General features: G+C 41.0%; 2 protein-coding genes across 10 annotated transcripts in view; both read left to right on the top strand.

Moving 5' to 3' along the window:
- The first annotated feature begins 305 nt into the window (after nucleotides 1-305).
- Nucleotides 306-5,040, top strand: klhl30 (kelch-like family member 30). 2 transcript variants are annotated; one of them, XM_044199250.1, is made up of 8 exons: nucleotides 306-457; nucleotides 1,063-1,895; nucleotides 1,993-2,194; nucleotides 2,690-2,776; nucleotides 2,933-3,088; nucleotides 3,395-3,583; nucleotides 4,132-4,273; nucleotides 4,400-5,040. In XM_044199250.1, exons 2-8 carry the CDS (start codon nucleotides 1,122-1,124, stop codon nucleotides 4,440-4,442), a joined length of 1,593 nt encoding a protein of 530 aa, XP_044055185.1. In that variant the 5' UTR covers nucleotides 306-457; nucleotides 1,063-1,121; the 3' UTR covers nucleotides 4,443-5,040. The 2 variants fall into 2 exon arrangements, with proteins under 2 accessions (XP_044055185.1, XP_044055184.1); XM_044199249.1 differs by having other exon boundaries at nucleotides 4,128-4,273.
- Nucleotides 5,041-5,186: 146 nt separating this feature from the next.
- Nucleotides 5,187-13,426, top strand: part of crocc2 (ciliary rootlet coiled-coil, rootletin family member 2) — a 33,987-nt gene continuing 25,747 nt past the window's right edge. For 5 of the 8 annotated variants that reach the window (XM_044199209.1, XM_044199207.1, XM_044199210.1 and 2 more), the window contains exons 1-4: nucleotides 5,228-5,387; nucleotides 5,520-5,592; nucleotides 6,992-7,145; nucleotides 7,299-7,414. In XM_044199209.1, the coding sequence (XP_044055144.1) occupies nucleotides 5,536-5,592; nucleotides 6,992-7,145; nucleotides 7,299-7,414 (327 nt within the window). In that variant the 5' untranslated portion in view covers nucleotides 5,228-5,387; nucleotides 5,520-5,535. Of the gene's footprint in view, nucleotides 5,388-5,519; nucleotides 5,593-6,991; nucleotides 7,146-7,298; nucleotides 7,415-13,426 lie in introns of all 8 variants that reach the window. The other 3 variants (XM_044199204.1, XM_044199206.1, XM_044199205.1) reach the window with 3 other exon arrangements.

Genomic DNA, 13,426 nt, shown 5'->3' with positions numbered 1-13,426 from the left:
TGCAAAGACTCATTTCAGTGACATTCCATCTTCTTTTCATTTCTTATCTTTTTTAAGGCACTTTTAATCAAACCTCACATATCTTAACTCCTATACAGACATACAGTACTTTGTCTTGCTGGAGTATCATGAATTAATTGTTTTAATAAATTGTGACATACAACAAAGTTAGTGCTACCTCATGTATCTCCTTTGCTAGCTTCCAGGCCTGTTGATAAAATGGTACAAATGTGCCTGTAACAGCAGCTGTGGCTCCCATGCATGTTGTTTGGAATCCACTTCAGCACAGCGTCACTGTCAGTCCTAAAAATAACTGAAAGACAGGCAGCCCGTCCCAATGACTAGGCAAAAGCTTTTCGCCATGCTGCCCACTCCATGTTGATCAAACCAGCTGCTTAGCCACAAACAGCTTTTTTACTGGAAAGATGAGCCATTATTTCCATTCTCTGCTTCTGTGGTGAGTTTGTTGTTGGTTACTTATTTAATTTGACAGTATTTGATGACAGGAAATGTAATTTATTGTTGGCTTGGGAGGAGATTAGAGTCATACTATTACATATCACACTGAAGTAATCATAAGCCAAAAGAACTTTGTAGTCCTTCTAACAACACAGTGATGCCACACTTAAGAAGACAAGGCACTTTTTTACAAGATACTTTTCATTTTTTTCCTCAAATCAGAAAGGTCACTGAGGAGAAAAGTTCTACACTTAAATACTCAAAATGTATGTACACTTCTCTTCAGCTCTCTTTTAGGCCTTTTTTATTTGCACCATAGTACAAAAATGCATTCTGTTTTACCATTAATTGTAAAATCAAAGAAATCTTTTTTGTAAGTAATAACTGACAAACCCTTCCTGTAGGCCACCTTTTTTTCTAAGCTGCAGTTTCTCTGTGTGATGCAGTTACTTCAAAAATGTCTTCCAAATAAGACGTTTATTAGGGCTGCAAAATTTAAATGGAATAAGATTTTGTACTTCATGGTGAAGTTATTGCTGATCTGCTGTGAAAAATGACAATAATTTCCTCTGCATATCTATGTATTTTTTTCTACACTTGCAGGTGACCTCTAAACACAGTTTTTGACCATCCCTGATCTACATATTGAACTGAAGTGGACCATGGTGCGCAATGTGGATGACCTGGACTTCTGCCTATCCTCCCATCCTCAGAGCATCCTGGAGGGCTTGCACTCCCACTGCTCTCACCCCAAACTGGTCGATGTAACGCTGAGCGCAGGCGGTCGGGACTTCCCCTGTCACCGTGGCGTGTTGGCCCTCTGCAGCACGTACTTCCACTGCATGTTCACGGGGGACTTTGTGGAGAGCATAGCTGCGCGTGTGGAGCTTCATGATGTTGATCCTGATATACTCAGCTGCTTGCTGGACTTTGCCTACACAGGCAAACTGACCATCAACCAAAGCAATGTGGAGGGGCTGATCTGCACCTCCAGCCATCTGCAGTTCCAGACCGTGAGAGCCGTGTGCAGCCGATACCTCCAGCACCAGATTGACGCAACCAACTGCCTGGGAATCCTGGAGTTTGGGGCGATCCATGGATGCCCTGAGGTGGTGGCCAAAGCGTGGGCCTTCCTCTTGGAGAACTTTGAGGCTGTACAACAAGGTGAAGAGTTTCTACCGTTGGGAAAGGACAGATTGGTTGCCTGCCTCTCTGACGAAGGACTACAAATCCGGTCAGAGTGCACCCGTGTGGAGGCCATCCTGAAATGGGTCAGGCACCACAAGGAGTCTCGGCTCTGCCACCTCCCTGAACTCCTTGCCTTGTCCCGTCTCTCTCTACTCAGCCTGGACTACCTGGCTAACACCCTGCTGACGGACAGCCTGGTGCAGGCCTCTCCCAGCTGCAGAGAGGCCGTGGAAAAAATTCACACAGAGGTTAGTGAGCTCACACTTCCTCCTTCTTTTCTCTCTTATCTTTGTTTGCTCAATCTGAGTAGATTTCCAAAAACAATCATGCCTTTTACTTTTCTAGAAAATGGATTTGGCACCAGAATATATGGACAGACTCAGCTCTCAGAGTCCACAACCAAACCTGCAAGAAGTGCTGTTCGTAATGGGAGGTCGTTCACTGGATGACTCAGATGACTCAGATGGCTCAGATGAAGATGAGGACAGAGACCCAAGACTGCAAAGACTGCTGCTCAGGAACTGTGCCTTCTACAACACAAAGACAAGTACACACAAATGCACATATCATAATTTCAAGTATTGTTTAAGTTCAGAATCCATTTTACAACAGAAATTTGTTGCGAAATGATCTGCCAAACTGATTCGTCGAAACAGTTTGGCAGATGTGTCGTAGGTCGTTAAATGTAGCGTTGACAGAAAAACAGCTCTGCAGGAATGCGCTCTGGATGTGACAAAATTGGATCATCTTCTCAGTTCCTCAAATGGGGAGGGGTTGTGGGAGAAGGCATCAATGTCTGTGTTTTTCATATGGCCACAGTGTGGAGGGCTGTGCCAGAAAAGTTACATTTGTTAACAGTTTTTCTTTCTTGACCAAACTTTGACTTACTTTCACTTAAATGGTCCTTGAGGACATTTGTGCTTCTTTGTCTAATTTCCCTGGTATACATTTGTCATTTGCATACCGTATTTGTGAACATTTGATCTAGTTTCCCCTCACTCTCTGAATGATGCTCATACATTAACTCTCTTTTTCTCTGTAGAACAGTGGCATGAGCTCCCTAATTTCCCCAACCCTAACAAGTGGGGTTACTCCATGGTCTCCTTGAACAATGATGTGTATGTCACAGGTGAGCCAAGTGTATACAACCCTTTAAAACACAGAAACTTAAGGAGCAAAAACAGAAAAAGTAATGATAAACAGTTTTGAGCAGAACTAATTTCTTTCTCTGGTGAGAAATGCGTAACGTCAGACTTTTGACAAAGTGCTCTTTTCTGTTGGACAGGGGGCTCGCGAGGTGCAAATACCAACACCTGGTCGACCACAGAGACCTGGAAGTACATCACAAGAGAGGGGAGGTGGGTTACTGTGGCACCCATGCTCCGGCCTCGGACTAACCACACGTCGGCAACGCTCAACGGGGAGATTTACGTCATTGGAGGTAAGAAAATAAATACAGTCCTGTATGTGGTGAATTAAACCTGCAGTGCAATGGAAAACTTTGATAAACTCAAGTAGCTCATCTGCCCTCAGTGGCTTACCTCTGCGGTGATAGTTTGTAAGAATTTGCTTGCATTTCGTCTTTGTGGTTGAGTAGTTTCAAATATGGCCAGGTTGTAAGAACAGGGCAGTGTTTTAAATGTGTGTTCTGCCACAAACACACACATCTTTAAATTTAAGTATTTGTTTACATTTGTGAGACCATGATTCGACCTCATCGCTCATTACTTACATTTCCCTCTTTTAGGTACAACAGCAGATTGTGTTGAAGTTGAGCATTATGACCCTTACAACAACACCTGGGCCTTGGCATGCCCCGCCTTAAAATATGTGACTAACTTCACTGCCACAGCCTGTCACGGGAAGCTCTATGTGATTGGCTCGTGCGCTGTGAAGTACAATGCTTTGGCCATGCAGTGTTACAACCCTGTTATAGGTAAGGATGATCAAAGCAAACCTCATATCCCCGAGGGGTCCGATTTTTTTTTTTTCCACTCAAAGCAGTTATTATTGGCAAGAGATTTGCTACATTAAAAAAAAGTTTTGGGAATGCATTCACAATATTTCGTTCATTTATGCAGTCCTGTTGATGTAGCTCCATTTCTAGTGCCGCCATTTTGAGTCTTGGATATTGTCAGTTTTTTCCATTTTTCTGAAATCTCAACGTTAGGCTCTCTTTCCCCAATTCTTTTAAATATTTAGTTGAGTGTTTATGATTATTGATCCCCCCTTGATGATAAAGCAGTTTTGTTTTTTTTCACCAAATTTGTAGTTAAAGGATTTACTTAATACTGTCACCTAATTGTCTTCTCACCTATTGTGTTGAATCATAATAAAGCTATTGACTGAAGTACTGTTCTTTTTTCTTTACATCTGTTTAACTAGCTCACAAAACCCAAACATGATTTTGAACTCAGTATGGATATTTGCGTTTTCTTGTTCTAAATCATATATGTGTTTACTTGTTTGTTTTTTTCCAGATAGCTGGATCAGCATATGTTCGCCCTTCATCCCTAAGTATTTGTCCTCTCCTCGTTCTGTCTGTGTGGATGGAACTATATATCTGGTTGCTGACAACACTAAGAAAGTCTACTCTTATGATCCGGAGGCAAACATGTGGCAGAAGGTGGGCTTATTTATCACTGCTGACTCTAGTCATAATACAATAATACTAATTCAAGAGGATTATAGCAAACATAATCATTTGTATTATTCTCCTGTTATTTTGCTTTTGACTTTTTCCTCTCTTCAGGTCCAGCTTCTCCACATGCTGCATGAGAATGGCGGCCTGGTGACGCTGGATGGCAAGCTGTTTGTCACCGGAGGCCATTGGAAAGGTATGGAGGGGGACTACGGGGTGGAAGTGGAGATTTACAACCGAGCGTCCAACACCTGGGAGGTGGAGTGCTTCCTGCCAAGACTTTGGTTCTACAGCGGAGTCTGCACCATCTTCCTTGATCCATCCCAGTGGAATGAGCTTTTCCCCATAGATTCAACATAATGGCCTCCTGTTCTCACAAGACTAAACTCATGGTCAAAGAGTTCACAGAGACATGTTCCTATCATATCTAGTGTGCAAATGACATGTTTAGCTCAGGATGTCATTGTTCCCTAGAATAGTGTTACATGATCCTCAGGTATTCTTGGTTGGTTTTAGGGCCTTGCTTGGCTGCTCAGCAGATGTTTATTTATACTTTGTATCGTGTGTTTGAGATCTGATTTCCTTTTTGTGTTATTAAATGGAGCTTGTGAATCATTAAATCTTTATAGAAATAGTTTGTGGACTGCTGTTTTGATGATGATGATGATTATTATTATTATTACTGGTTGTATATCACGGGTTTGGAACTGTAAATGCTGGAATTATTAATAAAATGTGGTCTTGAGAAATGATCAGCTAGATGTAAATCCTCTTTGGGAAAACAGTGTTCACTTTGCCTTTAGTGACTTGCTGATCATTAACCCATCGGAATCCATTAGCTTGGCTCATGGCGTCTGTCCTCCCATGGAAACACCCAAGCCAGCATTCTGTTTCTATGGCAACAGCCCGGAAGCGCGTGGTCACCCTGGTAACATCGACTGGGATTAGAATGGTGCTACTTGCCTGCAGTCGCTCCTGAAGTTTCCTGGCTAAAAAGTTCTGTCAGTGATTCTTTTTCAACTCTCTAGCCTTTTCTGTAAGCGGGCACCAGTTCAGTACGACCTTTATTTGTTGTTACATAATTCTAATGACATGCTAGGTTTGTGTTTGTTTGACTTCTCTATATCTTAAGTTTTATTAGCCTAAATTATAGCAAGCTAACGTTAGAGCAACGTTTCTGTCTCGTCAAATGAAAGGTTTAACTTTACTAACTAACATTTTATTGTTAAAGCTGGGCCAGTTTTGCAATGAGTTCTCAACGGGAGCAAGATTCACACTCACCTAGACTGGAGGCTGTCATTCAGGTTGGTAACATAACAGCTATTGTCACTGTGTTGGCGTCTTTCATATTTGGGACACTTGAATAGAACATAGCCACTTTTACAGTGATTAGTAGCACCTACTATAAGCCAACATGTCTGCTGTGAAAACAGCCTATTGAAAGGCAGTGGTTGAAGAAGTCCTCAGAACATTTAATATTCAAAGTAAAAGTCAGGCATTCAAAAATGTACTTGTGAAAAAGTGCAAAATTATTAGCATCATTGGCGAGACAACTATTTGGATAGTCCGCCTACAGATAGTATTTGTAACATTTCAACTGTTTCGCTTTTCTGTAGATGTTTAACATATTTGTGAAACAGTTGAATTGTTGAATCTCAACTAATAAGCTGTTGAAATGTTACAAAATACTCTAAAATAAATCTGTAGGCTTTATTAAGTGTAACTGCATCATTATGCAGAACGGCCCATCTCATATATATTAAGTTAATAATAACTATTATAATTATTGATGAAATAATGTAAGCATCACTTTAATGTTGCAGCTGGTAAAGGTGGAGCTAATTTGAACTTGTTTACTGTATATAGGCCTACTGTTGGATAGTTTAACCTATAATAATACATCATAATGTATTTGTTGATTATATTTTGATAATCTGAATGTAGTTTAGTGGGGTTAAAATACAATTTTTGCCTCTGAAATGTAGTGGAGTAGAAGTATGAAGTAGGAGAAAATGGAAATAATCAAATAAAGTACCTTCCATCACTGTTGAAAGGAAAACTTTATGGCAGAAATCATTACCTGAGACTGGATGTACAATGTCTCTCTCCCCACCTCTTTGTGAGTACTTAGGCCCACCTTATTGACTCCAGTACAAACACTGTACTCAAATGAAAAAATAAAATACTATAATGGACAAGTTAGGATTTAGATTTTATTTTTGATCTCCATTGGTGGAAAGTAAGTACATTTACTCCAGTACAGTTCTTAAGTTCAATTTACAGGTACTTGTACTTTACTTGTGAATTTCCATTTTATGCTACTTTATACTCCACTACATTTCAGAGGGAAATATTGAACTTTTTACTCTACTACATTTATCTTTCAGTTACTTTAAAGATCAAAAATTAAACAGATACAAACAATGCAAAAAATACAAATCAATCAATCAATAATGATAATCTAGTAATATATAATATATAAACCTCTGAAAGTGTCCATTCTGTTTAATGAGTACCATTACTGTTGAGTAAGTACATTTTGTTGCTTATAGTCTTGTATTTTTACTTATGTAAGATTTTGAATGTGGTATTACTACTTTTAGTAAAAGTAAAAGTACTTCTTCCACCACTGTTTTCCTCATAGTTTAACCTTAATGAGTTGTGCCTTTATGTGATGTGTTGGGGTGACTGGTATGATTGTAGAAGTTGGAGGAGTCCCTGCTTCACTCTGATGGCAGCTCAGGAGAGAGGACTCTGACACTTCGAGGTGATGGACAGGAGTCCGGTGTCACGCCTACGCCTGTCTCCACCCACATCTGCCAGATCATCACCCGCAACCTGGCAGAGCAGCCAGCCGGTAGGGAAGAGAGCTTCAATTCAAATGCACATACAAAAGCATTGAACACATGCAGTACAAACAACAAATCTGCCTTGCTAGACATCAGTTATCATTATACCCCATGCGGTAAGATTGACACTTCTGTATGCATGATCTGTTTCCCAATCCCAGGTGAGAGCTCTGAGGTCAGCGAGCTGGAGGAAAGCAGGGCCCTGAGGGAACAGCTGTCTCTGAGCCAGATGGACCGTGACCAGTCGCTAGTTAAACAGGCCAGTCTCACAGACAAGGTAGGAGTAACAAATTCTCAGGTCAAGGTCAAGTTGCGTAACATAATTTACATTTTTAGCATTCGTTGTACCCATGCTATTTTGATAGAATGTTTGTTCTGTAACAGAGAGGGGAAAAAAATAAGATGTCATCAACATACTAATCATGTTAGTGTCAACATATGTAACCACGATGATGACTCACACCTCATCAAATAGCATCTCTAAATACTTTTTCTACAGAAAGTGTTTACCATTTCCCAACCTGGCTGTGTCTCCTAACTGAGGCTGCATTGGCAGACATTGTTTATAATGTCAATTCAATTCAATTCAGTTTTATTTATATAGCCCTAATTCATAACAGACGTTATCTCATTGCACTTATCCCATAGAGCAGGTCTAGACCATACTCTTTATAATATTATTTACAGAGCCCCAACAAATCCCACCATAAGCAAGCATTTGGCGACAGTGGCAAGAAAAAACTTCCTTTAAGAGGCAGAAACCTTGGACAGAACCAGACTCAACGGTGGGCGGACATCCGCCGCTGCCGTGTTAGGTTTAGAGAGAGAGAGAGAGAGGTTTTGGGAAAGGGGGGGTGGGAGTGGGAGAGAGGGAGGCACAATGAAAATACCACCTAGAATTTTTTAAATAGTAGAAATGTAATTGTAGTGTTAATATTAATAAATTAATAATAGGAATGACAGCTATAGGAAAAATAATGTCAGTATTAGTAACAGAGCCAATAACAACAACTGTTGTAGCAGTTGTCGAGCAGGAACACAGGGGCAGCAAATGGCCCACAACCACAGATCCAGCCTCTGCAGCTCTAGAAGCAGAAATACTTGCTGAAAGCGACAGAAGAAGAGAGGAGAGAAACGAGAAGGCGCAGACCTATGCGAGAGAGAAGATGTCGAGTTAGTAACATGCAGTAATGGGATAAAAATGCATACAGATGGAGAGGGAGAGAAGGAGAGAGGAAAGAGGTACATCATGGGAACTCTCCCGGCAGTCTAGGCCTATAGTAGCATAACTAAGGGATGGTTCAGGGCTCACCTGAGCCAGCCCTAACTATAAGCTTTATCAGAGAGGAAAGTCTTAAGCCTACTCTTAAATGTGGAGATGGTGTCTGCCTCTCTAACCCACACTGGGACCTGATTCCACAGGAGAGGAGCTTGATAACTGAAGGCTCTGGCTCCCATTCTACTTTTGGAGACTCTAGGAACCACAAGTAACCCTGCATTCTGGGAGCGCAGTGTTCTAGTCGGGTAATAAGGTATTATGAGCTCTTTAAGATATGATGGTGCCTGACCATTAAGAGCTTTATAGGTGAGGAGAAGGATTTTGAATTCTATTCTGGATTTTACAGGGAGCCAGTGCAGAGAAGCTAATATTGGAGAAATATGATCTCTTTTCCTAGTTCTTGTCAGTACACGTGCCGCAGCATTCTGGTTCAACTGGAGGGACTTAAGGGATTTATTCGGGCAGCCTGATAATAAGGAATTGCAATAGTCCAACCTAGAAGTAACAAATGCATGCACTAGTTTTTCGGCATCATTTTGAGACAGGATGTGCCTGATTTTTGCAACGTTGCGTAGGTGAAAGAAGGCAGTCCTTGAACTTTGTTTCATGTTGGAGTTAAAGGATAAATCCTGATCAAAGATAACTCTGAGGTTCCTTACGGTGGTGCTGGAGGCCAGAGCAATGCCATCTAGAGTAACTATATCTTTAGATAATGTGTCTCGGAGGTGTTTGGGGCCAAGTACAATAACTTCAGTTTTGTCTGAGTTTAACATTAGAAAATTGCAGGTCATCCAGGTCTTTATGTCCTTAAGGCATGCTTGAAGTTTAGCTAACCGGTTAGTTTCATCTGGCTTGATCGATAGATATAATTGGGTATCATCCGCATAACAATGAAAGTTTATGGAGTGTTTCCTAATAATATTGCCTAGAGGAAGCATATATAAGGTGAATAGAATCGGTCCAAGCACAGAACCTTGTGGAACTTTGTGACTAACTTCGGCGTGCACGGAGGACTCACCGTTAACGTGTACAAACTGAGATCGATCTGATTTAGATAGAATTTAAACCAGCTTAGTGTGCCTCCTTTAATGCAAATTACATGTTCCAGTCTCTGTAATAGGATGTGATGATCAATGGTGTCGAACGCAGCACTAAGATCTAACAAGTACAGAGACAAGTCCATTGTCTGATGCAATTAAAAGGTCATTTGTAATTTTCACCAGTGCAGTCTCTGTGTCTGCAGTTCTTTAAAGGATTGTGGTACATAGCCTGTTAATAAAGACAGATTGATCATATCCAGTAAAGAAGTGCTAACTAAGGGTAAAACGTCTTTAAGCAGCATAGTTGGATTGGGGTCTAAGAGACAGGTTGGTGGCTTAGATAAATTAATCGTCGAAGTTAGTTAAAGAAGGTTGATAGGAGCAAAGCAGTCAAAATATATATCAGGTTTTACAGTTGTTTCTAAGGTTCCTGTGTTTGAAGATAAGTCGGTACCGGTTGAAGGCAGGACTTGATGAATTTTTTCTCTAATAGTTAAAATTTTATTATTGTCAGATGTTAATGCAGCTCTTATAGGAGTTGGAGTATGTAATACTGTAGATCGTAAATTTGTGCTGTTTTGTTTGGAGATGAGATCAAGAAGGTCAGCCACACTAGAGCATTGACTGCAAAAAGCTACATGTGTTTGAAATGGAATATGGTTACAGTAAACATCAGTGTGCCACCGCTCTTTCCAGAAGGGAAAGCCTTTCGAGGCTGAACAAACAAACAGTGTGGGAAGGTTGAAACAGCTTTGCATGTACTGTAGTGAAAACTGAGTTGGAAAAAGGGCGGAATATACATGTACAGACTCATGATTGAATTAATGTAACTTGGCACAAGAACATATTTTATGTCATACATTTTTCTTTGATTAACTGCTGTAGAATACAGTTTACATATTACATTAAGTACTGTATAAGCATCCATTGTGTGTGTGTGTGTGTGTTTGGGTGGGTGAATGTGGATGCATGTGCGTGTGTGTATGTGTTTGTAAGTGTAAATAAGAGAGGGGAGGGTGGTTCATGAAGGGTTTCCTTGTGGTCTGTTCAGGTAGACTCAGACCCCCCTGCGCTCACGAGGACCGGCGTCTCCCTTCATAGCCCCCCATGGGTTGCCCCTCCATGTAGCGGCTGCTGTTTTGGGGGAAAATTGTGAAGGTCACTGGCCTCCTCCCTTGAGACTGTCGAAGAAAAAGTTCATTTTTCATGGTGCACAAAGCAGCCATTTGTGATAACACTGCCCTCATTCTAATGCTTAAATCTAATGAACTCCCACTGCTTGCCTTACTATTGGAACTTATTTTAAAACCAATGCTATAAATATAACTTAATTAGCTTGGCAGATATATATATATACATAGCATATTTATTTTGTTGATATTTTTAAATGTGCGAAAAGGCACTAAACAGAAAAAAGTGTAGCTGACATTTGATGCTCACAACACTGAGTAGCAATTTGAAGAGTGGAGGGGCAGGGTTAGCACGGCACCTACTTTTTTTCACAAAGATCAAAAAATTATAGATGTTAATGCAGCTGAATGTTTTATGCAGTAGTGTCTCACAAGTCAAGAGGTTCATTACAAGACTCCTGTTGTGACTTGTCTCTTCCCTGCAGGATAGCATCATTGTTTGGCAGCTTTGCTGTAATGTGATGTTAATGCAGTGCACTAATCAATGCCCTAGAGCCAAATATACTGCCTTGGCTGTGGCATCCATGTGGAGCTAATGTTGAGGCCAACAGTCGTACCTGCATATAGCCTTCTCCCTCAACATTTACTGCTAGGTATCATATCACTGAATATATATACAGTATGAGACAACACCCAGACAGTACATATTCATCATCAAATCTCAAGAGGAGGGTTGGGCAATAATTCAATATAATCCTTCACTGGCTTTCTGTGGTATCATACAATGATGATATAAAATCCTGTTGTTGAAATTAATAATTCCACGTTGTACATATGAAGAGATTTATCTGATGGAGTGCATAGCAGTGAAAGACAGTTTGTTGCAATGAACATAAAAATATTAGAAAGAGTTTATAAAAAAATAAATAACAAAAATATTCTTATTCAAATTGATATCAGCAGTATCATCCAGCCCTGCCCTATTTACATCCATTGTTTCTCACCCTTTAAATAATAACTTACTTTTACCATATATTTTGTTGAAAAGCAGCTTTTGGTGGACCAGTGTTGCTGGTCCATGAGATCCTGTGAGGAACTATTTAAGTCACTCTGTCCCAGTTGCCCTAAGCTTGAGCTTACGTCCTTGGGTAGTTTCATGGAGTATTGTGAAATTGAAAGTTATCTTATTAATTTGCGCATTGCTCATAATTCTGCAGTGCATTCCTTCCAGGACAAGGCCAGCTGCAGTGTCGTGTCCCTCGAGCAGTTTTTGTCCCTCTTGCATGTGTTGCACTCAACATTGTGGGGACCAGGTATCACCCTGCCCATACAGTAACAGCCATCCTACAATTGCCAGCTCACAGGTGGAGTATGCCTTCCTGTCAGTTCCAAGGGTCAAACAACCAGCTCTCATCACTTGGGCCAACTTGATGCAATGTGACCAGGTGTTTTTCATTCCAGTTTGTCAGGCATGGGATATACCAAGCCAAAGACAAAGAAACTTTAAAGCCAGCAGCAGGAAGGTGCTAATCTCTCCATGGGCTTTAATTTCTCCAGCACCATTACCATATTGTTGTTGCTTAGTAATTTTCCAGCAGATTTTTGACAATGGAGTCTCCGCTGGTTGCCTGGTAACCTTGCAGTGACAACAAGACCAACAACCAAGAAATAGTCCCGCACCTATCCCCTGCCCTGTGTCACTCCTACCCTATCTGTGTCATTTGTAGTTTTTACAGTATGTATTAAACAAACATGATATAACGTGTTGATTAGTGGTTGATTTAGAGGTGCTGCTAGCCAGGCTAGCTGTTGTCCCCCATTTCCAGTCTTTGTGCTGAGCTAAGATAACAGGTTGCTGGTGGTAGCTTCATATCTACCGTACAGACACGAGTATCAATTTTCTCATCTAACTCTTGGCAAGAGAGCGAATAGGCATATTGCCCAAAATGTCTGCTATTCCTTTAAAGCATTTTGTTTTTCAGTTTGAGACAAGGTTACCCCCTTTGACATATTCTGGGACGATGATATTAAATATGATGCCCAACTACCAAAAGTTTCTTTCTGAAATCCATCTGATGCTCCTAGTGTAAGAATGTCAGCTGAATCAGGCCCACCACTAAATGTGTGACAGTTGAGAAACATATGTAGTTGTGCCAAATCCCCTTTTTTCCCAGATTTCCTTAAGTCTCTTTGCCCTGACAGAGGACCATTAACGCAATGCTGGTGAAGTCACACCTGGACTATGAAAGCCTTCCTCTGTGTCTCTGTTAAGTCACTCAGTGTGATCTCTGGTGACCCCAGAAAATTGCACCTGAACCAGGTTAAACCATGACCCAGTTTGTGAGTTGGATGGCCTCAGGAGGTTGGAGAACATGTTGGGGAGAATTCTGAACCCTCTGTGTTGCTTTTGGAGCCCTGCCAGTGTGCATTTTCTCACACATAGACATCCATACCCTACTGCCTGAACACTTAGTGAGCGGCTGCACAATACTGCAGTGTGGCAGTCAGATGGATAAAGATAAACTCTTGCTGAATGATTTCTGACACCAACTGCCATTTGCCAGTGCCCTCTGAAATCTTGAATCCCCTGGGTCTGCATAAGAAACCTGTCAAACATAGCAGGAGCCGATAAAGTCTGTTTTTAGGGATTGTGTTACTGTCCCCTTTTGCCCTGCTACCCCCCTCTGTTTCCAGTTTGTTTTTCCTGCTGGCACAAACCCATTCATTTAGGCTGCAGTTCGAATGGAACACTGCCAAAAAGTCTGACTCTCTGAACTATCATGAAATTGTAAAAATTAATTGCCTTCCCCAGAGAAAATATGCTTAAAATCCCATCCCAG

This window comes from Siniperca chuatsi, linkage group LG6 (genome assembly GCF_020085105.1).
Source record: "Siniperca chuatsi isolate FFG_IHB_CAS linkage group LG6, ASM2008510v1, whole genome shotgun sequence".
Taxonomy (NCBI): Eukaryota; Metazoa; Chordata; class Actinopteri; order Centrarchiformes; family Sinipercidae; genus Siniperca; species Siniperca chuatsi.
The sequence above is the reverse complement of the archived record's forward strand: the minus strand, read 5'-3'. Positions and strand labels throughout refer to the sequence as shown.